The 27,057-nt window shown below is 47.9% G+C and overlaps 2 protein-coding genes across 2 annotated transcripts; one reads left to right on the forward strand and one right to left on the reverse strand.

Annotated features, from left to right (window-relative positions):
• Positions 1–1,022: 1,022 nt before the first annotated feature.
• Positions 1,023–15,634, reverse strand: Cdca8 (cell division cycle associated 8). The gene is made up of 11 exons (XM_052177311.1): positions 15,549–15,634; positions 15,327–15,457; positions 15,093–15,221; positions 11,855–11,895; positions 6,998–7,070; positions 6,460–6,566; positions 4,775–4,839; positions 4,057–4,149; positions 2,927–3,053; positions 2,263–2,349; positions 1,023–1,588 (listed from the first exon to the last, which is right to left on the reverse strand). Exons 2-11 carry the CDS (start codon positions 15,418–15,420, stop codon positions 1,544–1,546), a joined length of 861 nt encoding a protein of 286 aa, XP_052033271.1. The 5' UTR covers positions 15,421–15,457; positions 15,549–15,634; the 3' UTR covers positions 1,023–1,543.
• A 140-nt stretch (positions 15,635–15,774) lies between these two features.
• Positions 15,775–25,156, forward strand: C3H1orf109 (chromosome 3 C1orf109 homolog). Its single transcript, XM_052177312.1, has 5 exons — positions 15,775–16,075; positions 17,147–17,424; positions 18,941–19,110; positions 20,539–20,667; positions 20,803–25,156. Exons 2-5 carry the CDS (start codon positions 17,150–17,152, stop codon positions 20,880–20,882), a joined length of 654 nt encoding a protein of 217 aa, XP_052033272.1. The 5' UTR covers positions 15,775–16,075; positions 17,147–17,149; the 3' UTR covers positions 20,883–25,156.
• Positions 25,157–27,057: the final 1,901 nt, after the last annotated feature.

Raw genomic sequence — 27,057 nt, forward strand, 5'->3', positions numbered from 1 at the left:
GGGTCACTGGGGACCCTCCACAGATTTATTTTTATATATGGAGATGTTCACTGGACAGAGGGAGGTCACCTGCAACCCATATTGCCCTGTTACCCACCTGGGGGGGGGGGGAAACTGGTTGTGGGTGGAGGCTCCTTTGCGGAACTCTAGAGATGTATTTATATTTCTAGGTTCTATATGCGGTACCGAGTAATAAAAACTTGTCAGTGTTACCGTCTTCCTGTGTGGCACTGTTGAAGTGCTGCACAGCTGTGAGTGGGGAATTCCAACCTCAGAGCCTGGGTATGTGAATGCCCGAGAACCTTCTTTGTGGATCATCTGTTTCTGGTATGAAGAATGCCAAGTCCAGCAGAGACAGGACATGAGTGGACCAGGGCCAGGGGCACATGGGACACACTAGGTGTCACGAGGTTGCTTCACAAAACCAGTCAAGTCAGGGTGCTGGAGGAAGTGGCACCTACAACTTTTGTGGAGCTGGGGACAGGAAAGGACTGGTTGGGTTACAGATGTGTGTGGGAGCTGCTCTAAGAGTGTTCAGGACACAGGTGGCTACCTTGGATCTTAGGAGCATAGATGTGAGCTAGAGACTGACCTCTAGGGCCACCACAGGAGGGAGGCCACCCAGTGAGCACACGGATGCTCCCGCACTACAAGGCAGCTGAATGGAAGGGGGCTTGAGCGGTCGGAAGGTAAGGTCAGTGTGGAAAGCAGGAGGGAGAGAGACCTCCCTTAGCTCCAGAACTGGGAAGCCAGCGGGAAGCATGATGGGTGGGTGGGTGTCCTGCCTGCTAGACCATGTTCCACACTTCAGTTCTTCAGTTCATCCTCCTCAGCTCCTGGGACAAAGTGCGGGGAACACACTGGCCTGAGTTACCACAGCACTGGATCTTGGGGTCCCCTTTGGAGAGGAGATTTTGCCCACAGGAAATGTCTCCACACTTCTGAGAGGGCAGCTGCCCGGGCATGCCCATGTAACTGCAGCTCCTAAACAACCAGAGTGGATGCAGATGACCGAGGACAGATTTAAAAACTAGAGCAAACTAAGATTTATTGAAAACAGCAAGCTTTCAGGAGGACAGATCAGCTGAGGTGGGAAGTGACGTGTATAAAAGCTTCAGGAAAGGAAAACCAACTTGAAACATGTCCACTCACCGAGGACAGAAATAACAGAACCTTACAGGGGGAGCTGAGTGCCTGGCCCTGCAAGCACATACCCTACTGCTGACTTCACAGCCCGCCGGGGCCCAGGGCGAAGGTTACACTTGCCCTCTAGGACAAGGCTCTCAGCAGTGTTTAGCCCCGTGGGACCTTGAGCCATAGACAGTTCTCAGTCACTCCGCACCAAGCACACAAAGACCCTGACTAGCCCTGTGTTCCCCGTCTAAATTCTCACAAACCAGAAGTGTGCAGCACGACGCCACAGCCGTCAGAGAAAAACAAAGCACCCTTGCAGGTACTGGCAGGTGGAGCAGCCCACAGAAGGACAGATCTCAGTGGTCTGCCACCATCGTCCCTGCTGCCACCTGTGTGCCCTGCTGTCTTCTCATCGGCCCGTCGGTATGCTGCGGCAGATCTGGGCAAGGCGGCTCTAAAACAAGGAGAGAGGTCATTCAAGATGTGCCTGGCACACTATGCCAGTCAGTTCAAGTCTACTCAAGCACAGGATTGGTTTTAAAGAGCTGGTTATTTTTATTTTGTGCATGTGGGGGTGTCTAGTGTCTATGGAGGCCAGAAGACAGACACACTGGATCCCCTGGAACTGGAGTTACGGATGAACTGTTGGGTGTGCTAGAAGCCAACCCTGAGTTTTGTGCAGGAGCAAGTGCTCTTCCACACTGGGCTGTCTCTCCAGCTCCCCAAGCTTGGATCTGAGCGACTCTCCTGCTTTTTTATTTGTAATGTAATCTAACCAGCGAGTAGGTGGAGACTCATCTCTTAAATGAGACAGTGAGGTACACAGGTACTGCAGGATGACTCTCACCTGATGTCTGTGAGACCTTAGTACATATTTAGGATGCCAGCTCTAGACTTGTTCTGTCCTGTGGCCCCCTCACTGACGCACACAGGGGGGGCTTCCAGCAGCCATGCCTGTAGCCCAGGCTCCCGCCCACACCCAAGCACAGCTGCGGGCTGTTCCTCTTGAGAAGTTAAACTGAGACAGCAAATGGAACAGTGAAGAAAGCTGTGCTGTGCTCCTCAGTGCCCCACAAAGGCCAGTGTCAAGGGCAACCTCCTCCCTGTGGGGACGAAGCTGGGACTCACCGAGAGCTTCTTAATGCTTCCCAGGGCCTCTGGATTCAGCTGAGCAATGTCAACCCTCTGCAGTTCGCTGGCCAGTAAGCGCAGGCTCTAGGTGGGAGGAGAGAGCGTGAGCGGTGCACTCTTTCAGATCACAACACCCATCAGCCAGTGGACCCAGGGTCTCCTTAATATTCTGCATTTAGTGACAGAAATCAGCGGGGATGGAGAAATGACAGTGTAGGTGGATGTTAGACCTGAGAGACACCACACTGCTGTCAGTAGGCCACTGGCTCACAACCACAATAGCACACAGTCCCCTCCTCTCATGCAGGCCGAACTGGTATCCTGCTCTCCAAAGCACCAAGAAGCCAGGCCAGCTTGTTTTGGGATCTGCGAAGACTGCCGAGGGGGAGCTCCACTGGCACGCCCCAGCTAGCCTTCCTCCGCACTCCCTCCTCTAGTGCCCGTCACTGCGCACACCACAGACCGGATGCTGCATAAGGACAGCAAAAGGCAGTGAAGGGCAGATGGGCCTCGAGCCTGGGTGTGCGGGAACCCGCTGCGGGAACCCGCCCTCTGAGGGACGCTTCGGAGTCTCTGAAGCAGGTGTTGGTAGACAACTCAGGGAAATGAGAGGTTTCACGGGGCAGAACACTGTGGCCTGGCTCTCCAGGGCACCACTTACCGCACCGCCACCTATGGGCACACTGAGGGAGATCTCTTTGCTGTGCGTGAGAGGGCTGCCATTGATGGAGATGTTGTAAACCTGCTCTTTGGATGCTGGAGAGCGTAGACCTGGAGTTTTGAAAACCCTAAAGGGTGGAGAACTCTGTAAGGATGGCTGGGCAGACTGAGTAGCGAGGCCTTCACAACCCTTCCAACCCCACCTCATCTCGAGAACTAGTTCTCAAGCCACACACTTCTAAGAAGGCAAATTCTAAATTTAGGGAAAAATTTTTCAAGCTGGAATGACTAAACACAGCTGGAGAAAGGAGGCTGCTCTCATCAAACACGCATCCAGCAGAAACCAACTTGTACCCGAGCAAACCGAAGGTCAAAGCTCTGCACAGTGCCCACCGCCCACCAGTCCACAGAACCACACCACACACGGGTTTCCTGTGCTCCTGTCCCGAGGAACTCTCCAGATCAAAGGTGGCTGATTCCCAGACTATATCACACTGACTCCCAGACCACCCTTCTCAGGACAGTACAATTACACATTTCTTACAAAATGGCGTCCCCTAGCTGTCTCTAGAAACAGTGGAGCAGGAACTAAAGGCAGGTCTTAATTCCTTATTCTTCCCGTGGAGGGGAGCAACATGGACACACACCATTCTCATCTCTTTTCTCTGAGAAGGGTCTCCTGTAGCCAGGTTGGCTTTAAACTGGCTGTATAGCCAAGGATGACCTTGAACTGATCTTCCTGCCCCCAACTCTGGAAGGCTGGGATTACCAGCGGGGACCAAGCTACCACTCCTCCTTAAAGATTGCACAGGTTTCCGACCTGATCAACCAGCCCCCGGGGCAGGTGTTAACCTCTGCAGTAAACTGTCTTGTTATGGTGGCCTCAGGTCTTCCTTCCAAAGGTACAGAAGTAAGCAATTATTCATATTTAAATGCCATCTGACCAGAATTAGAGAAGGCTAAAGGCCCCAGTCACCACAGGCCTAGGCTCCTCAGGTATGGAAACTGAAAACAGGGGCGGGGCAGGGGCAGGGCAGGGGCCTTACACCAAAACTCAAGAGCATCAGCTGAACTACTGATGCTGTTCCCGACCAGGCTCCACCCAATTCAACTGTTGTTCTCGGTACTCACTGGGAATCAAACCTAGGTGTCATGCCTGGGGTTGGTTTCACCAGAGACGGCTCCAGCCTGCTCATAGCTGGCGTCACAAAGTTATGGCTTAACCTGCAGGTAAGAGACAGCCAGCCATGAGGGGTTTCAAGTCACAGGTTCAAGGATGACAGTAGCTATAGAGGTCATGTGAGATGGTGTCCTGCACCTATCACATTGGGCAGCCTCCGAGCTGCCTGGGAGGTAGGCTGGCTGCAGATGTCCATCGTAGTAGACAACTTCCCTAGGGGCCCACCGCAGTGAGGAGCAGACAGGCTGGACCCCGCAGTCTGTGGCAGCCAGGGGGAAGAGTCTGCGGACCTGAGAGGCTCCCTCCCACTCTCTGGCAGCTGGCTGATGACTGCAGTCAATGCCCTGATATGGCCCACTCTCCTTCAGAGACATACAGCCACAAGTCCCTGGGTTGGCCCCCTTCCTCACAAAGGGTTCCTGTGGAGTCCCCGAGATCCATTTGATCCCATGGAGATTCCTACCTTAGCAGGGCCAGGAGAGGCATTTCAAGAAATTATAGGGCTGGAAAGGGGGCTCTATGATTAAGAGCACTTCCTGCTTTTCCAGAGGACCCAAATTCAGTCCCTAGTGCCCATAGCAGGTGGCTCCAGCTGCCTCTATCCCGGCCACACAGAAGGGGATTCTCCACTAAAAGCAAACAACACACCCACCCTGGATGACCACTGACCTTTTGCTTCTGCCTCTTCCCTGTATGGACTGGGTTCGCTTCTTGGGTGGAAGGCATCTTTTGACCTAAAACCACAAACCTGAAGTCACTAAAAGCCTGGCAAAGCAGAAAAGAAAGATAAAAAATGGAGGAGAAAAAGAACCAGCTTTTGAAAGGAAAAATAAAACTCAACATAAGAAGGCTCGTCACGGCTGAGCACAACGGCGCCAGGTGGCTGAGGCAGGGGACAGTGAGTTTAAGGCCAGCCTGGGCTACACAGTGAGACTGCCTTAAAAACCTACCCAAGCACACGGGAGCCACTGTAGAGAATTTAGTGATTAAAATATGTAGAACCTGAGGACTCTGAGAGAGGATGCGGGCCAAGATTAAAGGCACTCTTGTGAGTATGCACGTGTGTGCACTCAGACCCAAGTGGAGGCCAGGGACAGATGCTGGGTGCTTTTCTCCAGTGCTCTCCACCTTGCTCCAGACAGGCGCTCTCACTGAATTTGGAGCCAGTCAGGGTGGCTTGTTCTCACTATGTTCCTTAAGGTACCACTACAGGGTGACCCAGGACATCCCAGGTGGCCCATGCAGGAATCCTCTGCAGTCCTCACCTGATCTAGGAATGTCTGACAAGAACCCTGTTCCTCTCCTGTGCCTCTCCCCGACCCTGCCATCTCTCTCTCTCTCTGGTTGTCTTCCTGTGTGGGTTTTCGGCAGGAACTCCTTCCCATCTCTCCTCTAGTGCCCACATGAATGTATAAGACCCAGGCGTCAGAATCTCTCTCCTCTCTCCACCCCGCTGAGTTCCCGGCGGGACAGCAGGACAGCCAGCTGCAGGCACTCCTCCAGCACCTTAACGGCCACTCTACCTCCAGGCTCCTAGGGCCACCAGACAGCAGCTGCCTGGGCCAGAAAGCATTTATTATCTCTGCTTTCTCCTTTCTTAGATCAACCGAGCAGACTTTCTTCAGAGAACTCACCCAAAAATCATCCCTACTTTCTTTTTAAGGCATTAAACTTTAGGTTATCCTAGCTGGGTTCCTTGACCTCTTCCATTTACTATGAATAGTTTTGAAATATCGATGGCTCTTACCAGTGCGGGGCTGGCAGAGTGCAAAGTTGAGCTTGGGCCACTGGGCCGTCCATTATCTGGTCTCTACTGTCCTCCATTTCTCTCACAGCTTCTATCCCAGCCAAACCAAACCTCTTCCTATTCCTCAGAAAGATTTTCCTCTCCTGTCCCAAGCTCCCGTCCCCTTCTTATTTAACTAACGAAGCTGGCTGAAAGGCCTGGCTGTGTGTGTCCTAACGGTTCTCGCTTCCTCCTCTTCCCACTTGGACGACAGTGACTTGTGCTGTCTGACAGAGTGCAGTCTTCTCGGTCTGTGAGCTCTGCCAGCACAGCACTGGATTCCACACTGAAAAAAAAATTGCTTTATGCACGCCGGTGTTTTGTTTTCAGTTATGTATGTGGTAGCCTTGTGCCCCTGGGGACTCTAGAGGCTAGAAGATGTCAGAAATCTTGGAACTGGAGCTATACACAGTTGTGAGCCAGCATGTGGGCACTAGGAAATGAACCTGGATCCTTGCAAGAAAAGCCCATGCGCTACCTGCCAAACCATCTCTTCAGCCTCATCCCGCACGTATCTGCATACCTCCTGTTAGCACTTATTCTTAACAGAAGCTGACTCCCTACTTACTTTTGCAGATCGAAGATTCTTCTGGCTCTTTCTTTTTCTTCCTCCTCTTTCTCCTTCATCTTCTTCTTCTTCCTTTATCGATTCATCCACCTCGATTACCTTTCGCTCTATAAGAAACAGGTTTTTTGGATTTGTTTTTTTTCCGAGACAGGGTTTCTCTGTCAGGTAAGCAAAATTTATGGAACTTAAAGAGAAGGTGGATTATCTAAACACCTGAGTGATAGTGCAGGAATGGAGCGCGGCACGCAGAACCAGGGAAGGGCTGTCTACAGCCCAGCCTGCGCTGGATGGCGGCACAGCAGGCACGGCAGGTCAGTTAACTAGACTGGACCTAGAGGCAAGCTCTGAGGTCAGCAAGAGACTGCCAATAAAGTGGAGAGTGGCTAACAGCCAAGGGCAGCAGCCTCTGCCTCCATACACACTCACACTTATCTGTGCTCTCACAAACACCATAAACATATACGAACAACATTATACCAAAAAAAAACCCAAAAAACAAAAAAAAAAAAAGAAAGAAAGAAAAGGGAAAATTACTCACTTTTAACAGATTTCAAAGGTGTCTGAATAGCTTCAGCTGTTAAATTGTTTATTTCTCTGATGTCTTGATCAGCCTGTGACAAACAGCCAGAAAGTAGTAGGCTTAGTCCAGCATGCGTAAGAAACAGTACATTAAGGTACAAATTAGAAACTTACCACACAACTCAAGACCAAAGACCTCGCTAATAACTTACTTCTGCTATGTTTTTTCCTTGTTCTGTTTCCTTGTCTCTTCTGTCATTCCTCAGAGGCAAACCATGATTAATTACTTCACTTTTTTAGAAGGGGGTTTATGGATTTGGCTATGTCTATGTACGTACCTATTTATGTATGTATGTATGTATGTATGCATGCATGCATGTGTACACATGTATGTGTGTATATGTGTATACACACACACTTTGCAGAATGCGAAACCCTTTTTCCATTTTCTTTGCATATTAGCTATTTGAGACAGGGTCTTTGTACTCGACCAAGAGGAGACTGGGTTCGTGGTCAGTCCCTTCTTCATGGGACACGTGAAACATGACTTGACACAGGAGGATGGGTAGACAGGAGACAGTGGTCAGGAGATTCCTCTGAGGATGTTTATGCTTAGCAACAAACCATTCGCAAACAGACTAATGTCTACCATGCTGATAAGAAGGAAGGTGGACACTGCCGTCAACTTTGTGCCATCTGTAGTAATGATATCAGGCCTCGAGCTCACTGCTGGTGGCAGGCCACTGGCAGTGTAAGAGTTAACAGTTAAGGCCTGACTGCAAGGTTGGGTCTTGGCTGTCTACTGAGACCAAGGATCCCAGGACTCCTCATTCCTGCCTAGAATAGCTCTCTGTGCTTAAATTTCATGCAAATAAATACAGTTTACATACTACTAACACCTGCTTTTCTCTGTTAGGCAGAGGATGCCCAAGTGCCTAAGACTCAGGAAAATCTATACGGAGTCTTGAAGGAGCTTGTGTGCTAAGACAGCTCAGGTACATTGAATTAAGCTTGTCCTGTGACTTCACTGGAGGGAGATTCCTGGAAGCTTATGCCTGGCTTCCTCTGGTTTTGTTAAGACAGGGCCACTCTATGTATCCCTGGCTTTCCTAGAATTCACTATGTAGACCAGGCTGGCCCCAATCTCCAGAAATCCAGTTACCACTGCTTCCCAAATGCTTGAATTAATGGGATACACCACCATGCCCAGCTGCTCGACTTCCTCTGAACTACATGGAATATGTCCTATTGTACCTTGCTCATTCTGTTTTGTATTTTTGGGATAAGTGTCATCATCATGTGTATAACTATAGGCTGAGGCTTGTGAATCTTCCTAGGGAATCACTCCACCCGAAACTCCACCATTTGCAAGGCTGAGGCAGGAGGATCAATGTGCTCAAGGAAAGCCTGGCTACACAGTGGTCTTGGGAGCCCCAATAACCTAGGTCAGAGCTTTGGGGCCAAAGTATCATTCCTTCCCTGGGCTTCAGGTCAAAGCTAAAATTGGAATTCTTTCCATTTGGTGTGGTAGTGTTGGACCTCCCACACTGCATCACAAGGCTTATTTGCAGTTCTGTGTGTCTGTATATATTTAAAATGAGAGACATATTAGCTATGAGTGTGACTCATCTCAAATGTTTTGAAACATTAAATCTGGGTCTCTGCAGGGAGATGAGTGAACTGAATCCTGAAAGTCACTGCAAGGACCAGGAGTGTGGACTAAGATACTTCACCTGCCCTGGTCCGCCTCGCCTGCCCCACCCTTCTAATGCAGCACACACACCCCAACGCTTGACCTCTCCCTAACCCAAGACCGGCCTCTAACTATCTTTTAACTTCTGAAGCTGATGGATACCTGCTACTCAGTGAGACTACAAACCCTTAAGTCACTGTATCCTTTCAACCAAAGACTCCAATTTTGGTGAACTCATACAAACTATGATCAACTTTTTTCCCCACGAAAATAGACAAGTGTGTGTACACACCATTTATATACAATTTTATCATGCCAAGGGACTCTGTGAAAGTCAATGACAGACTAGTTCCTCACTCTGTCCAATACAACTTTCTGCAAGGCCAAGCTTTTTCTGTCCAAAGTGGCGGCAACTGGCAACATGGCTGCTGGCATCACAGATGTGGTTACTGCCTGAACAAATAAAGCCTTCATTTTTGCCTCTCTCTTTGCTGCCTTCAGTTTTGGGAGTGATGCTAGGAGAGAATACAGAAAGGGTTATGGTGTGCTGAGTCTCTAGGAAGGATCAGTATCACTTCAGCAGTAGGCATGATAAAGCCAGTCTCTACATTACCCAGTCTCCTAGGCTGGGTCACAACTTAATGCATTTAAAAGAACTTAAGCTCTAAGGTTCTCTACTTCCCTTGCAAGTTTAGGGTAAAAGACCACAAGGAAGGTGTCAAAATGGAACTAAGTCCCTGTGATGGTTTAGGAATGACAAATCTACCCTTTCCTATGATATTCTGCATGAACCATGTCTGTGATCATAAGTGTGAGCTTTTCCCCAAACCAAGCCAGGATCCTAGGATAAACACCATTAATTCAACTCTAATACTATTCATCTAAGAATACTATCAGATCCTGTGATCCCACCCACTACCCACCCAACAGCAGCCTTGTTACACTACCTTCTGTTCTGATCCACTGGCTACAAATAGGGTTCCCACTGCTGTGTGAGACTAGAGCTGCTCTCTCAACCCCGAGAAATACTCTACTTCATGTACCTGTGTGTACGAGCACGTGTCTCAGCCCTCATGTGCTCAGAGGACAACTGTGATCAATCATTCTCTCCTTCTACCATCTGGGCTCCAGGTATTTAACCCAAGTTGCCAGTTGGAGTATCTAACTCCTGAGCCATTTTGCCAGTCCTACATTTGGCAGTTTATGATAAAAATTACTATTACTACAAAGGGCATAGAGGAAGAGATTGTGGGAGAATAAAACATCCCTTCCCAAATACACTTCTCTGGCACCTTTCCAGCCGGTTACTCAGCATTACACACCTCTATGGGTGGACCTAGGCTACCTCTCAGCTCTTCTTTGGTGAAATCCTCTCCACATTCTCCGCAGAAGCAAACAGCAGAGGTGGGCAGAGCCTTGCCAGCAGAGGTCCCAGCTGCCTAAGAAGACCTGCCCAGGCGAACTGCAATGCTAACACCGGCCTAGCCAGAGGCTAGATGGAGAGCCTAGGAGACTGCTTGTGTAAACAGGATAACCTCTGCTCTCCTTGGGATCTTTTCTCACCTCCCATAATTTGCTGTTACCTCTTTCCCTCCAAGGGTCTTAAGCCCCTATTTATAAGACCTTCAAGTTTCTTTCCCTACCCTCTGGTGATCATCTATATTTTATGTTTATAAGCTAATCTGACCATTTCCAATTTACTTCATAGATTAACATTATTCATCCTTCAGAGGGAGAAGGAAACACACAAACTTCCCTACCAAAGTGTTGGGGAGAGGCCACAGAACCCCCATGCCCTTCTGCTGTGCACTCCACCCCACCCGCTGACTCTCAAACCCTGTTTGTTTAAGGGTGTATGGAGGAACAGAGGCATGGCTCACTGCTGGCCACTGGTGATCAGCTTAGGCCTTTCTTCCATAGGAGGGTGTGCTCTGAGCTCCAGTCCTCTGAGGAGATAGCTGAGTTCCCTGGCAATGAGTTCCCTGGCAAACAGGACCCCATCATCCAGTATGTCGGAGGACTTTCCGTAGGTTTCTTCATTAACACAAACCCAGGCAAGGCTAACAGATGTTTGCTGTGACTAGCAAAGGACTCTCACTACCGTAACCATGGAGCTGCAAAGGACAAGAGGCCAAATATTCTAACACAAGATGGTCTCATTTCTGTAGTCTTATGAGCGGGCCGGGAGGAGGGACTGGACAGACAACTTTGGTTGAAAGCACTAGTTGTTCTTATAAAGGACCTAAGTTCAATTCCCAAGAACTACATGGTGGCTCACAATTCTGTAATTCCAGTTCAAGGTATCCAACACCTTCTTCTGACCTCCATAACCAGGCATTCATGTGCTATACATACATACAGGCAAAACAGGCATACACATTAAATAAATAAATCCTTAAAAAGGGGAGGTGATGTAGAACACATGGGCAAGAATGTAGACAAAGCCTTCGGGATGGACACACACCCATTTGCTCTTTGGTACCCACGGAAGAGGCAGGAAGATCGTGAGTTCTAGGCCACTGTGTGAGGCTGACTCAGGAAATCAAGGGGTAAAGAAAATGGAAAGGCATTTGCATAGAACTTAAAATGTGTTATAGCTTATTTAAAAATTTCTCTAAACAACTCAGAACACTTTTTTTTTGTTTTGTTTTGTTTTTTTTTTGGGACAGGGTTTCTCTACATAGCTCCGGTTGTCCTGGAACTCAATCTGTAGACCAGGCTGGCCTCGAACTCAGAAATCTGCCTGCTTCTGCCTCCCAAATGCTGGGATTAAGGGCGTGCACCCACCACCGCCCAGCAAGCCAGAGCACTTAACGGAGGTAACTGCTGTGTAAATAGTTGCTCAGTTGTAGAGCTTAGAGAATAGGTAAGTAAATATTTAGTGTAGATACACTCTATTTTTTTCTGAACATTTCTGACCCATAGTTCATTGCAAGCCCAGAGGAGGAACTCACAGAAGGAAAGGGACTGTCACACAGCGAACTCCTTTTCTGGACTGAGATCTATTTTGACTTCATGTATGCAGTAACTTGATACACATATAATTTTTTCAGTTGACACAGATAATATCCCCTGACAAAACCCTTTCTACAGTATACACCCAGTAGCTGTATTTCTTTTCTTTTTTTGTGACAGAATTAAACTTACAAACTAACCAACTCAAAACCAAGATGGTTCACTTACTGTGGCTGCCTCTTCCAGGGCCTGCTTGTTTCCTCCTAGGGCTTAAAAAGAACATATTTCATTACTCTCAGGTGTGGATGATTACTGCCTTCTTAGCACTATCAATTATCTTTCTCAAAGGGAGCATCCAAGCCTTTCCTCTAGCACTGTCTTTAGATCTTTCTTCAGTGTGACCCTCCCAGTCGTAGCTAGTGATTCTACCATCTCTGTCCTCAGAGTTCCTGTTGTTTCCTCAGGCTATCCTCAGGCTATCCTCAGACTCAGAGCTTGGACACTAAGCATTTCTTCTGCTCAGTACACTTCTCTGTACCCTAAAAACTTCTATTCATTCTTTAAAACTCAGCTTATAATACCACATTAAAACTGTTAATACTTCTATAATAGACTACTTCAAACCGTAAATACTTATATACAAAGTACATCAAATTATTCAAAAGCTACTAAAGCTACTTAGGTGTCTAGTCCTGCCTGAACTGAATTCGAGATAATATCCCTTGGTCCTGGCAAAAAGATATAGAACAAAAGCTTAGGTGAGCGCCTCATTACAAATCTTCAGGGGCCTGTCGGTGATGGCACACGCCTTTAACCCTAGCACTTAGGAGGCAGAGGCAGGCAGATCCAAGAGTCTGACGCCAGCCTGTGGTACAGAATATCTGTGAACCCCAGCACTATGTTATTTACTGGAAAAACCTGTTTCTAGTTGTGGTGTGGCTCAGGGTTAACACACACCTTTAATCCAAGAGCTTTTTGCTTGAGTACTGTAAACAAGATTAAATAAAGTCGGCCATAGGTCAAGAGGTAGAGCAAGCAACCAGCTGACAGGAAGTGAGCATAGGATTATTAAGAAAAAAACATAGAAAGCAAGAACAAGTCAGGAGGGTGGACAGAGACATACAGGAAGTAGAAAGGAGGGGCATTCAATTTGAAGGAGGTTTCTTGAGATGGCTGGGAGAGGCATCTAGGCCTTCTAGGACATCAGCTGAGGAGGGAGGTCAGCTGGGTGCGTTCTCTGAGCTAGCAGACTTTCACCCCAGCATTTGGCTCCCAAGTCTTCATAGGTAAAAATCAAACTATTGAGATTTTGTTAAATCAACAAGCCTGGTCTATAGAATTAGTTCCAGGACGGCTGGGGCTACTCGGAGAAAGCCTGTCTCAAAAATGAAAAAGACAAAAACAAAACAACAACAAAAAAATAACCAAAAAAAAAAAAAATTAAAAAAAAAGACAAAAGAGTCCTCATGGAATCCTGGGTACACAGTTAAGATCTTAGGCCTTACAGGGAGAATGCCCAGGGAGCAAACAGACTCTGCCTCCACACATTATGAGAAAGTGAGTAATGGGTCTCTCTGGGCCCTAATCTTATCATTCTAAAACTGGGCTATTTGCCAGCACAGTGGCACATGCCTTTAATCCTAGAACTTTGGAGATAGAAGCAGGTGGATCTCAAGTGTGTTCAAGGCCACCTTGATTTACCTAAGAGTTCCAGAATAGCCAGGGCTACAAAGAGAGCCTGTCTCAGAAACAAAACTGGCTTATCCTATTAATGCTTATTTAATTCATACGGACTGGCTACTACTCCCATTTTTTTTTTTTGTAGTACTTATATTTCTAAATTCTATATGGATTTTTAAGTGGTCTTTCTCCGCTACCCTGTAAGTTTCTAGGGGCAGGGACAATGTCTGCTTTTCTAGGTACATCTTTAGTACCTAACATAGTGACTGACACTTAACTTTGTAGAAATAAATCAACAGATGGATTAATAAGGCATGACAGAAGAATCTTGTGAGCAAAACATACACTTCCACCTAGGAAGAAAGAGACGCACTGGTAGACATTAGTGATGAGGAAGGCAGAGAAAGCAGTTGGAAGAGAAAGGAGCCTCCATGTTTCCTCAGAAGTGGTAGGAAATGGGTTGGGATTTTTCTCTGGTCAGAGAACTACTCCTATCTTTGCAGTTCATAAGTGATGTGCTCATTTAAGTTGGCATTTTCCATACGACAGAGCTGTTTGAGGATCCTGTTCAAAATGAGCTCTGACAAAACCAAATAATTTTATTCTTAATTTATTCATTCATTTTAGAATGCTGTGTTTGCACAAGTATTTCCCCAATGTATGAAATTATGTGAAATTGACATTTCAGTGTGCCCAGAAATCAAACTCATCATGGCTATTTTGGAACTATTACAGAAATCCAGTTCCAGCTTTTTTTTCTTTTCTTTTCTTTTTTTTTTTTGGTTTTTCGAGACAGGGTTTCTCTGTGTAGCCCTGGCTGTCCTGGAACTCACTCTGTAGACCAGGCTGGCCTCGAACTCAGAAATCTGACTGCCTGTGCCTCCCAAGTGCTGGGATTAAAAGTATGTGTCACCACAGCCCAGGCCAGTATTCTAAGCTATGTTACCTGGCCCGTTAAGGGCATGGTTTGCCTACCCAAAGGCTGGATGGCAGTTTCAGATGGGACTGAGCAGTAGGGTCCCCAAAATATGGATGTGCCCTCCCGCAACTCTCCCCGTGGACACAGAGATGCTGAGACAACATGATGTGTCCTGGACTTGCAATTCTCTTCCTCCTCTGTGAAGCTGCAGGATAACTTTTACAGTCCTGCCCGAGTGACTGCATCTTTGCCTGTTGGCAGGTAGGCTAGGCCATGTCAGTGTGGGACAGCCTCCCCCAAGCCCTGAAAGCCTTCCAGAATCAGAAGCTCACTTTGTACTATAGATTTGAGATCTCTCTCTCTGTGTCTCTGTCTCTGTCTGTCTCCCTCCCTCTCTCTCTCTCTCTGTCTCTTTCCCCCTCCTCCCTCAGACCTCCATCATGCTATCTGGTACATCTCTTCTAAAGCTTTCAACAGTGAAAGTGAGATGCACTGTCATAATAGCGCTCATCTGAAGGGTAATTCATGCCCGCTTCTTTCCTACGGGCCTATCATTCGTTTATAAGTTATGATAGATGGCAATTTCCCACCGGTGGTTATTTTAGACATTAAGAAGGGGCCATCCGAATGAGTCCCTATAGAAAACTTTCAAGATAAGCACTGGTCGGCCACGGGAAAACGCTAGCAGCTCTTCCCCGCCCCCCCCCCCGCCCCCCAGACCGGTTTCTCTGTGTAGCCCTGGCTGTCCTGGAACTCACTCTGTATACCAGGCTGGCCTCGAATTCAGAAATCCGCCTGCCTCTGCCTCCCACAGTGCTGGGATTACAGGCGTGCGCCGCCACCGCCCGGCTCGCTAGCAGCTCTTACCGAAGTAGTCAAGCCAATTCATCTCTTGCAGCGCCTTGGGGAGCCGAAGGATCTCGATGTTGTAGAAATTGTCCACCTCCTTGAGGAAGGTCTGTCTGTCGGACTCAATTTGCTTCATTCGAACTTGCACTGCAAAGAAGTGAAGGCGGACGTATTCCGCGTCAGGTGTACGAAGCAGTCGCACCCGCGTCCCAACCCACCCAAAATTCACGACCACGCGAATCCACCCCTTACCCTCGCGGTCGAAGTCCTTCAGGAAGGAGGCGAGCTTCCGGCTCCGCAGCGTGTTGGTTTTGGTACCGCGGCTGCTGCGTTTCTTGGGAGCCATGGCGCCAGGGTACGTCGAGCGACTGCCGGCTTAGCAACTGAAACAAGGAAAGGGGGCGTGTGCGGCTGGGGAGCAGCGAAAAGTTCAGTCGTTGGTGTCTAGGTATCCAGAACTCTGCGGAAACGTACCTGCAGGTCCCAAAACACAGACGCAGGAAACCTCACGGATCCAGCTAAGGGACGGGCGGCTCCTCGGATAACCGCCACCCAATTCAAACTCACACAGCCTAGCCAATAGCAAATCGCCGTCTTAGGACGGTTCACAACGCCCAATCACAATAAAGCTTCTTCTCCCTCCGACAGCCAATCCTCATAAAGGACTTCAATGCCCAGAAATCATTGCGGACACGCCATCTTTTCGCGACTCCAGAGTCGCGCTAACTAGAACTAGAGTGGTGAGTTCGCTCTTGTGGATGTGCAGACAGTGCCAGGCGCAGTGTAGTTTTTGATGTACTTAGCGTTGCCAACCCAGGATTTACGTTTTCCTGATGATTTAGGAACGGGACTGGTAATCTTAAAGAGAGGAGACAAGACTCAGACTCCAGAAGCACAGGTCCGGGAATAGACCCCGGAGACTCGCAATCTAAAGCTGATTGCCCCGTGGTGAAGAAACCACTTCGGAAGACCTGAAGCAGCGGACCTTCTGCAGAGAACTGGTAAGTGGACCTTCAGAATCTTTATTATTGAGTGTCAGCGGTGACAAGAGACACAGCTTCACTGCCACCTTCAGCAATGTGAGAGTTCTCCTATCCTTTTAGGGACTTAAGTTCAGTTGATGGCTCAGACGCTGAAAATAATTCAGCACTAGCCGATTTCTGAAGCAGAGTTACATGAACACATTTGATACAGGAGCTCACCACATAACGCTAGCTAGCCTGGTGGTCTCTGTGTAGACTAGGTTGGCCTCGAACTCACAGAGATCTGCCTATTTCTGTCTTCCCAGTGCTAGAATGAAAGGCGCATTCGACAACTCCCAGCCTAAAGCTGTTTTAAATACAGGCTTACGCACAAGAATTAAGAGAGAGGCACCTAGGCATAAAAGACACTTGCATGCTGCTCAAAGAATCTCAGAAAGTTAGACAGATTCGCCAGGGAGATCAGCAGTTGATTTTCTTTTCTTCCCCCCCCCCCCCCAAATTTCTTGAGACCAGGCTGGCCTCAAACCCAAAGATCCACCTGGCTCTGTCTCCCGAGTGCTGGAATTAAAGTCATGTTACATTTGCTATGCATGCTTATTTTGGTGGCTTTCAGGTTACATCTCAAAAGAGTTTCTAAAAACCCTTGTTACTCCCTTCAAACCAGAAGTTGTTTGATAAGGGAAGTAAGTGAGGTGGCTTTCAAGACTCTTTGAGGATATCCTAATCTAATAAAGGGAAATCAGGAACTCCTACGGTTATAAATGGAGTAGTGTGCGTCCTTTCTTTGTAAATGGGATTTCTGGTGAGATTTCTAGAACATGGAAGGCTTACAGCTGGGGAGGAAAGACCTTAAGCAGTTGGTAAATGTACTGCTGCAATTCTTACTTCATTGTTGGCCAAAGAGATCAACCTACTTCCAGGATGAGGGATTCTTTTTCGCGTCCCCCGAAGCCTCCCTACCTTTCAAGATTGCCTGGGGACTATTTGAAGACAACAGCTGGTCTTAAGAGGTCGTAAATGACTCACCCTTGATGCAGGTTCTCCACTTTTGGTACCCTGATTCTCTTTTGTTTTACTTTTTCTTCCTAGAAAATGGCTCATGACCAGCCTCTGCTGGCTGTGCAGGAGGCCCTGAAGAAGTGCTTCCCTGTGGTGGAGGAACAGCAGGAACTGTGGCAGAGCACCCTGCAGGACTGCTCGCCCCTCCTGTCCTCTCTCAGTAACCTGGCCGAGCAGCTGCAAGCTGGACAGAGGCTGCGGTTTGAGGACGTGCCGGCCCTTCGCCCCTTTCCAGACTTACAGGAGCGGTTGCGGCGCAAGCAGCTGGAGGCTGGTGACATTGTCCTGGACAAGCTAGCTGAGAGGCTGTAAGATGTTCCATGTCCCCCATTTGTTGATGAACAGATCTTAATGCAGCATGGCATCCCAGTTGGGGTGGTCCTGCAAAAATTGACAAAGGCAAGGCAGGAGCAATCCTGCCTGGGTTAAGGTTGAATGTCTGTAAGTTTGAGGCCAGTCTGGACTACATTGTAAAACCATGTCTTAAAAGAAAGCCCAAACCAAGCCAGGTGTTTAATCTCAGCACTAAGAAGGCAGAGACAGGCATGTCTCTGAGTTCAAGGCAGTCTGGTCTACATAGTGAGTTCTAAGACAACCAGGGCTACACAGACAAACCCAGTCTCAAAATAAATAAGTAATTCAACAAACAAATAAATAAAAATAACCCCAAACCAATTAAATAAATGGAAGAAATTATAAAAGCAGAAAAGAAGAGCGGAGAAGAGCGCAGTCCTCTTCTGTAGCGGTCCTTGGTATCCTGTAAGTCAGGAAGAGCCAGGAGTAAGGACGGTGTGGACGGTACCTTGTACACCTCTGGCTTATCCCTGTTCATGCATTTGGAAGCAAGAAAATGGAAAATCAAACTGATTGTCTTGATCACAGAGCCAGGAATCTGAAGCGTGCTGCCTGCCTCTTAAGCCGGGCTCCCAGCACCACTTGGTCTATGCACAAGTGGATGGATACATGTGTAACTAACTAGTTTGCAAAACAGCAACAACACAGGTGATACACAGATACTCTGTTTTCAGCACCACTTGGTCTATGCACAAGTGGATGGATATATGTGTAACTAACTAGTTTGCAAAACAGCAACAACACAAGTGTTACACAGATACTCTGTTTTCTGTTTGTTTTTAATCTTAGAGTCTATAAGCAGTACATACTTGAAGATTTTCCATTGTTTCCTGTTTTTACAGCATAAGCCACAGTAGGGTATTTAGAACTAGAGTTCTGGGCCAGGGGATTCCTTGTCCATTGGGAAGTTGCAACTTTTGTTTTAGCAATGGATTCCTTAGAGTCAGCACCAGAATAATAAAAGGCACTTTATACATATCATCATATTTATTGTTCCAGTGACAATTCATTCACTGATTGTGTGTTTGCTGTTCTTGGGAGATACAGTAAGCAATGGAGCCTTTATGCACAGGGGAAATAACTCACTTTCTCAGCAGTCTGTGCACATTGAGCCCACATTGCCACTGAAGAACTGGCCAGACAAGGGAAGTTAAGATAGCTCATTGGGTAAAGGCGCTTACTGTGCAAGCCCGATGACCTGGGTTCAATCCACAGGTCCATGGAAAGGTGGAGGGACATAGCGGATGCCACAGTGTAGTCCTCCTATCTCTACACGTATGCTCTGGCGTGTGCATGCCTTCCCACATGCTAAATTAAAACGGCTGTAGCTCAGTGGTAGACCACTTCCCTAACATGTCTAAGGGTTTGAGTGCCCTCTGAAACAAAACTTCAAAATGGCAGTAGTGGTTTGAGAAGCTTTACCCCCTATCTTTTTTGGGGATTCTGCCTAACACCCTACTTTTCCCACAGAGCCACCCTGCTCAAGGTTCGTAACACTGTCAGCAGCCACGTGGAGCAGGTGTTTCAGGCCTATGAGCAGCACGCGTCGGTGCTCGACATTGAGACCATCCTCCGCCCCTCGGTTGTGAGCCCTTCTGTGGCTGACATGTTGGAGTGGCTGCAAGACATCGACAGACTTTATCGACACTCATATCCTTCCAGGGCATCCTGACTGCCCAGAACTGCCCCTAGAGGCAGCTTCAGATTTCACAGGGGCAGCAGGCTGTACGATTTGCTGCAGTTCTCTGTGCTCAAACTTAGATTTTTCTTGCATTTGTCTTTTTTAAATAGTCATTCCTTCCTGTTTATCTGCTAGGCACTACTCTAAGTGCTAAAAGGCAGACATTAAAAAGCGCAGTGTATGGTGTCAGACGTGGTGAGCGTTAAATCAGGTGGGGCAGGTGAGGGGGAAGGCGGGGCTGTGTCTAAGATAGTGTGGTCAAAGCAGGAACCCATGAGGCAGTGACATCCTGAGACAGTGATGCTCACAGCACTTGAGCACAGTTTGAAAGGGGGAAGGAGGGTGGTCCGGGTAGAATGAACATGGAGTGGACGGCCTGGGGACCGCTCGCCAGGCGCATGTGGGAACTGGCCACGAGGCCAGTGGGGTGAGGGCAGGGGGTAAGGAGAGTGACAGAGGGCCTTGGCTTTTGACAAGGATCTTGAAGGTTTTGGGTGTTACTCTGAAAATGAAGTTCTCAGAAGCTTTAAGCAGAACCGTGTGGTCAAGACCTATGCTTACCAGTGCCGTCCGTGCTCTGAAGAGCATCGGCACGGTGGGAGCAAGCCCGAGAGCAGGAAATGGCCGCAGGTCTGGCCTTTTCTCCAGGCTTATCCGCGACTGCCATCTGAGCCTGGTTTGCCCCCTTTGTCGGTGCTCCTAGGCGGGAGCCTCAGTCTCGCTCACTGCCTCCAGCTCGCTCACTTAGTAAACTACAAGTTCAAGTTTCAACTGAACAGGGACCAGCGGCACCCACTGCGTTCCTGGTTTTCATGTTGTGATCAAGTATAGGACATGAAGCAGAACAGATTGGTTTCAGGTCATAGCTGAGGGACATGTCCATCATGGAGGGAAGCACAGAGACAGGAGTGCAGGGAATGCTGACTGCTGGCACTCCGTCCACTCCTCATTCTGGGACCCCAGCCTGTGGACCGACACCATCCACATTCAGAGGGATCTTCCCACTTCAGTTACACCTTTCCAGAGACACCATCACAGACACAACCTGTATCCTGTTTCCATGGTGCTTCTAAATCCAGACAAGTTGGCAGAAGAGATTGTTGCCTAATCTGGAAATGTAATGACACCCTTCCCTCACTTCCGTTTTCTGTTATAACTGCAGTAGTGGTACTATGTGTGCTGGTGGCAGCCGCTAACACCAATACCACTAAACGCTGCCACCGGCTAGGCACCGAAAGGCACTGGTCAGCTCTACTGCCCCGCCTTTGTTTTTAATCACATGGCTTAGATGGACCATGTTCAACAGTAGTCCCATAAGAGCGCTTGACCTAGTGACACAGACATCTCGGTTTAAGTAAGTTCCTTTTCTTTCTGAGCAACCCTTAACATCTGCGAAGGTACCTGAAGAGAAAGTACCTCCTCTCCTCTATCCACTGGGGAGACTTGGCCGGCATCCAAGCACTGCCCAAGGCCTGGGACCAAATTTCAGAAGATGAGTGCCAAAGCTCTGTGTCAGGTACTGGTGTCTGTCCGTCCGTCCGTGCTGCCTTCTGTCCCTGTGGCTGGCCTTTTTGGGGGTGTTAAGACCCATCCCTGCTGTGCTTTGGGGCCTTGATTAACCTGATGCCTTGTACCTTGTTTCCTGTTCTAGATATCCTGGTGAGTGTCTCCTTCTTCCTGGAGGAGCCAGGAGGTCGTGCAGTGTCTGGAGATCTGGAGCACCGCAGTTGAAGGCTGCCATTGCTACCCTGGCTATTTCTAAGTGAGGGTCAGCATTGCTGCCTGACTAACTGAAACACCAGTGCCTACGCTAGAGATCCCTAGGACTTCTCCATGCTAGGCCATGACAAGGGTCCACGGCTGCTGCACCTGTGGCTCTGAGAAGCAGATAGAGATCGAGAAGACAGGAAAGGCAGTGCTGATAAAAAGTGTCCACCAAGGCAGGAAAAGGCAGAAGGCAAAGTTGTGTGGCTGCTACTGCCGTCTGAACCATATTCTCTGGTTGGCTCAGGTCCTGATTCTGTGTATGTCATATTTAAGTCTTTAATGGCTTAAAGATAGGAGTGGGTCTGGGAGTCCAGGGCAGAAGCAGTGTGGGGGGGAAGGGGGGGAGGCAAAGCCAATCCCCTGGAAACCCCCCTGAAAGGGAGGGACTGAAGGAAAGGGAACATTTAAAATGTTTACCCCTTCATGAAAGCTCATTATCAAGCCAATGTCCATTTCCAAAGTCAGCCACCAGGGGGCGATGGTGCAGCATGAGCCGTTCTGAATGCCTTGTAGGTGAGGAAGGTCCCCTGTTGCTGTTTAAAGCCACTGATGGGGTGGGGAGTTAGATATCCCACCCAGGACTAGGGAGGCAAAGAAAGGTGGATCTCTGTGATTTTGAGATCATCTTGGTCTTCATAGCTCCAGGCCAACCAAGGCCATATACTGAGACTGTCTCGAAAAAGAAGACGTGATGGAGAAATAGTCATGACAGGGCTAAGGGACCTTTCATTGGCCATGGTCGTCTGAGTTTGGGGTCACTGGCCAGGGGAGGAAATGCCGGCTGCGATGGTTGGTTTGTGTATTCTACTTGACACATGCAAGGCCACCTGGGAAGGGAGTCTCCGTGAGGAATGTTGTAGACTTGGTTGGCTTGCAGACATGCTTGCGAGATTTTCTTAACTGAGGTGAGAAGACCGATCCTGAACGTGGGTGGCAACGTCCCAGGGGCTGGAACCATGACAAGGGAGACAGAGCAGGCAGAGCCCTAGCAGGCACGCACTAAGCCATTGCCTTTGGTGGGGAATGTGCTGTAATGAGCTGCCTCAGGCTCCTGCCACCGTGACTCCTGGAGTAATGGATTCTAACTTCAAATTATAAGCCTTCTAAGCCCTTTCTCCCTCCAGTTGCATCTCCAGTAGGTTTTGTCATGTTTTAGGGTTCTCTAAAGGAGCAGGACTAATGATAGAATGAATGAATGAATGAATGAATGAATGGAGAGGTATTGGTGGCAAGAGTGAGGGCAGACATGCCTAGAGCAAAGGCTTTCTTCCGGATGACGAGCTGCCACCGCAAGATGTGGCCCAGATTTGGGTGAATCTTCCCATCTCAGATGATCCAGATTTAGGGTGGGTCTTCCTACCCCAAATGATCCAGTCAAGAAATTCCCTCACAGGCATGCCCAGCTGCTTGAGTCTCAGTCGATTCAGATGTCAAGTTGACAGCCAAGATTAGCCGTCACACGCAGCAACAGGAAGGAAACCGAGAAGCAGCCTTGAGTTGGTAGGCCTTGCTTTCTGTGCAGCAGCCACTGAACCCGGGGTCCCAGCTTCCCGTAGGCTTGGACAAGTCAAGGCTGCCGTGTACAGGGCTTAATGCGGAGAATGGGTTTATTGTAGCTTTTGAGTTTCCAAGACAGGGTTTCTCTGTAGCCCTGGCTGTCCTGGAACTCATTCTGTAGACCAGGCTGATCTCAAAGATCCACCTGCCTCTGCCTCCTGAGTACTATGATCAAAGGCTTGTGCCACCACCACCACCCAGCTCAGCTAAGGATGCATACTTTTAAAAGAAAGTGGCTTTGCTTTCTTACTGCATTTTTTTTCAATTAAAAAAAATTAAATACAGAAAGGCATAATGCGAAACCCACCTAATATTTTGATCTGTATCCCTTTTCTGTTCTTCACCAATTTTAAAACAAAAACATTGATACAAACTCATTCTTTCTAATTTTGTGGATAGTGGGACATCTGTAAATAAGTCAATAAAGCTGTACTATATAGACTGTATGACATTTAGTAAATATATTTTTTCTTTTTATGCATGTTTGTGTATATGCGTGCATGCTTGTGTAATGTGTGTGTGACTTCAGATGTCATCCTGACGAATGCCGTCCTCCTCCTTTAGGCTGGTCTCATTGGCTTTGAGCTTATCAGTAGACTATCTTGGCTGGCCAGTGAGCTAGGGAATCCTCCCTCCATCTCCCAGTTCTGGGATTGCCACAGCACCTAATGATCTTCCTCAGCCTCTCAAATGCCAGAGGTAGAGGTGTGTGCCACCATGCCCACCATTAGTATTGAGTCTTCTGCTGAGCCCTGGGTATACAGATGAAAGAAAGCCACTGGAGGTATTATAATTCGGCAGGATTTTTTTTAAAAACATGTATGAGTGTTTTGCCTGCATATGTCTGTACACCATGTGTGTGCCTGGTGCCAACTAAGGCCAGAAGAGGGCATCAGATCCCCTGAAACTGGAATTAAGTAGCAGCCACCATGGAGGTGCTGGGAAGTGAGTGTGGAGTTTTTATAAGAGCAGCTGGTGCTCTCAACCTGTGAGCTATCTCTGCAGCCCTAGGCCAGGCAGTTTTAAATTAGTGTTTCTAAAACTCAGATGTGCATGTAAATGACCAATATCTTACTAAAACTGAGACTTGTAGAAGGGGCTGTAGCCAGCCAGCCTGGCAAACTCAGCTCCAGTAGACCTTGCCCCTTTCCCCACCCCCTCTGCCTTGCTAAGACCATTAGGTCATATTCCTAAAGCCAGCATCCAAGGTCTGTTCCCTTATTTGGTCACTTCCTCCTTTCCAAGGCTGACCACCAGGGGCCAACTATCAAAGTATTGAAGTCCAGCAATCAGAAGCCCCCTTTGGCTCACCTAATTAACCTGTTCAATTAAACTAAACACCTCATCCTAACCCAGTATTTGCCCTTTGCTTTTGTAAACTGCCATTTTCCTGTGGGCCACGTCTGTCTCATTTCTATCCAGAGGCAGTCCTGCCTGTGCCCTCCGGGATAAATACCCCCTCCACTCCCCCTTGTTCTCTGCTCTTGGGATTGTAAAGAATCTGATTCTGAATCAGATTTATATTATAAAGTAGCAGGATGAGTAGAGAGAGGTCAAGAACGCTGAGGGAGAGAAGTGCTGACTGCGTGGGGACCACTTTATGGGGTTTGCCGTTGTGTACCCACTTGATGGGGTTTGCCGTTGTGTACCCACTTGATGGGGTTTGCCGTTGTGTACCCACTTGATGGGGTTTGCCGTTGTGTACCCACTTGATGGGGTTTGCCGTTGTGTACCCACTTGATGGGGTTTGCCGTTGTGTACCGGTGCCGTGGGTTACAATTACTCCCAGAGCCTCGCACCTTAATAAAATTCTGGATGACAACTGTGTAGAGTTCATAGGATGGGATGACAAAATTGTCTGTGAGGGCAGCTTGGCCCAGACTGTGTAGAATCTGGAGTTTTTACTTAACAGTTTTATTGGGGGTGAGGGGCTGGGGGAGATGGCTTTCAGTAAAGTGCCTGCTGAACAGGCACAGGGACCTGAGTGTCCTTGGCACTCATACTAAGGCCAGGTGCAGTGACATGCACTGTGGCCTTAGTTCTGGGGAGCAAGACAGACTCTGGGGCTTGCTGGACAGTGAGTGAGCTTTAGGTTAATGGAGAGATCTTTATGCCGGGCAGTGGTGGCGCACGCCTTTAATCCTAGCACTTGGGAGGCAGAGACAGGTGGATTCTGATTCAGAGTTTGAGGCCAGCCTGGTCTACAGAGTGAGTTCCAGGACAGCCAGGACTACACAGAAAAACCCTGTCTTGAAAAACCACAAAAGAGAGAGAGAGAGAGAGAAAGATTTTGTCTAAAAAAAGGGGAGTATAGAACAATAGAACTAGACACTTGGACATCTATCTCTGGCCTCCATGTGCATTTGCACACACACACACACACACATACACACGTGTATTTTGTGCTATAGATAGGAACTTGTGTGTGTGTTTGTGTGTGTGTGTGTGTGTGTGTGTGTGTGTGTGTAGTTGTGTGCTATATAACACTTTAGCCATTGAAGGACCTCATTCTATCTACGCAGTATTGCTAGTGACTTCCTAGGTATTGTTGCTGAAATACACCCTGTGGGTTTTTGTCATACAGCAGAATCACTAAGGTGCGTCTTTCAGAGTGTACCTGCATTAATAAATATAGTTGTAAATATTTCATGTTTGCATAATAAAGCTAAGTCTCCTTGAAACAGGTATGTATGGTGTTTATTAATAACTTATTAAAGTAGAATTGTTTTGGTTTTCTTCACTCTTAGCTTTTCTATTAAAAATGCTATCCTTTTGTTTTTGCACAGAATGAATTTTAAGTGCCTGATGCCTGTGGAGGCCAGAGGAGGGGATTGGATCCCCTGGAACTAGGGTTAGGGATGCTTATAAGCTGCCTGCCATGTGGGTGCTGGGGACTGATTGGGTCCCCTGCAAGAACAGCAAGGGCTTCTAATTACTAAGCCCTCTCTCTAGTCCCTAAAATGCTATCTTCTTGATTATTATTTTAGATTTGAGATCTAAAATAAATGTAATTTACTTATTGAATAAGGTACACATCACCTGAAGTGTAAAATTCAGTGAAAACTCCCCCCTCTGCCCAGTTTCCCTCATTGCAGACCGCCTCTGATGCCTTTGTGTAGTGGGTATTCTCTGAGGTGGTCCCTGGTGAAGCCACTTCTAATGTTCCTGCCCCTGTCCACTCTTTGCCACCCTTTGATGTGGGCCGCTTTGTAGTTTAGCTTCAGATTATTAGGACAGTGAAAGTTACTTCTAGAAGTAGGTTATAAAGAACACTGCAGCTAAGAGCACTGTCTGCTCCTCTAGAGGACCCAGGTTCAATTCCCAGTACCCACACAATGGCTCACAACCATCTGTAGCTCCAGCTCTTGAAGATCCATTGCCCTCACACAGACATATGCTGCACAACACCGATGCACATGAAATAAAAATAAACCATCTAATAAAAGGACACTGCTTTTATCTTGGACACCACCTCTTGCTCTTCCTTGTATGCCCCTCTCAGGGAGAGTTAGCTGAGATGCTATGAGGCCACCTTGTGGAGAGATGCCTGAGAGCTCTGTGCTGGGCAACAGTGTGAGGGAGTTTGGAAACATCCTCCCTAAGCCGGCTGAGCCTTCAGATGGGTCCACAGCCCTAGATGGTGGTCTGACCATGATGTCAGTGGAGCTGCGCTCGGATTCCTGGCTGGCACATGGAAGCAGAAAAATTATTTAAATCACTGTGCTTAAGGGTGTCTTTCCTCCCGTGGCAGCAGATGGCTGGCATAGGAAACAAATGATGGGTTTTTTTTTCCCCTCTTTGTTTAGAGAGTATAGTGACAGTTTTATATCTGTTTTTAGCCCCTGTACCTCGGAATTCATTCTATATAAATCTATATCTTTCTTAAAATGTTCAAAACAGCTACAGAGATTGGGAGATGGCTCAGCTGGTAAAGTTCCCCTCGAGCATGAGGGCCTGAGATTGGATGCCCGGTGCTCACATAAACTTATACAGGCTGGCACACGTCTCTTTGCGGATTGGTAAGCGTCAGGGTCAAAGTGAGACCCTGTCTGGCAAAAACCAAGATGGAGAACAGCAGAGGAAGACACCTGAGCTAGACCTCTGGCCTCCTCAGGCACATGCATGGGCCAACATCCAAACATTCATGCATGTAACGTAAGATGCTGTTATACAGTCTGGTATTGTGTTGCTGTCGTTTATTGAACTTACCTCTTTTTGTTTGTTTGTTTGTTTGTTGAGACAGGGTTTCTCCGTGTAGCCATGGCTGTCCTGGAACTCACTCTGTAGACCAGGCTGGCCTCGAACTCAGATATCTGCCTGTCTCTACCTCCCAAGTGCTAGGATTAAAGGCATGCGCCACAACCGCCCGACTTGAATTCACCTCTTACTGATGAATATTAAGAGTGTTCCCAAAGTCAGCTCTCTCTGAACTCCCACATTTACTAGTATACTAATTGCTCCCACGTACTTTGGGTGGGAAGTAACCGGGGATTAGAGCCCTGGCCTGGTCCAGGCTAACAAGTGCTCTGTCACTGAGCTGTATCCTCAGTCCAGAAATTTTCAGTTAGCTAATCATATGCCT

This window comes from Apodemus sylvaticus, chromosome 3 (genome assembly GCF_947179515.1).
Source record: "Apodemus sylvaticus chromosome 3, mApoSyl1.1, whole genome shotgun sequence".
NCBI lineage: Eukaryota > Metazoa > Chordata > Mammalia > Rodentia > Muridae > Apodemus > Apodemus sylvaticus.

Coding starts and splice junctions, on each gene's coding strand:
- Cdca8 (XM_052177311.1), bottom strand. CDS start 15,420: ATGGCTCCCAAGAAACGCAGCAGCCGCGGTACCAAAACCAACACGCTG. Junction 4,150..4,774: donor GGAAGAGGCAGAAGCAAAAG/GTCAGTGGTCAT, acceptor TCTTACCTGCAG/GTTAAGCCATAACTTTGTGA. Junction 3,054..4,056: donor ACACCTAGGTTTGATTCCCA/GTGAGTACCGAG, acceptor TCCACCCTTTAG/GGTTTTCAAAACTCCAGGTC.
- C3H1orf109 (XM_052177312.1), top strand. CDS start 17,150: ATGGCTCATGACCAGCCTCTGCTGGCTGTGCAGGAGGCCCTGAAGAAG. Junction 17,425..18,940: donor GACAAGCTAGCTGAGAGGCT/GTAAGATGTTCC, acceptor CTTTTCCCACAG/AGCCACCCTGCTCAAGGTTC. Junction 20,668..20,802: donor GTGCCAAAGCTCTGTGTCAG/GTACTGGTGTCT, acceptor TTCCTGTTCTAG/ATATCCTGGTGAGTGTCTCC.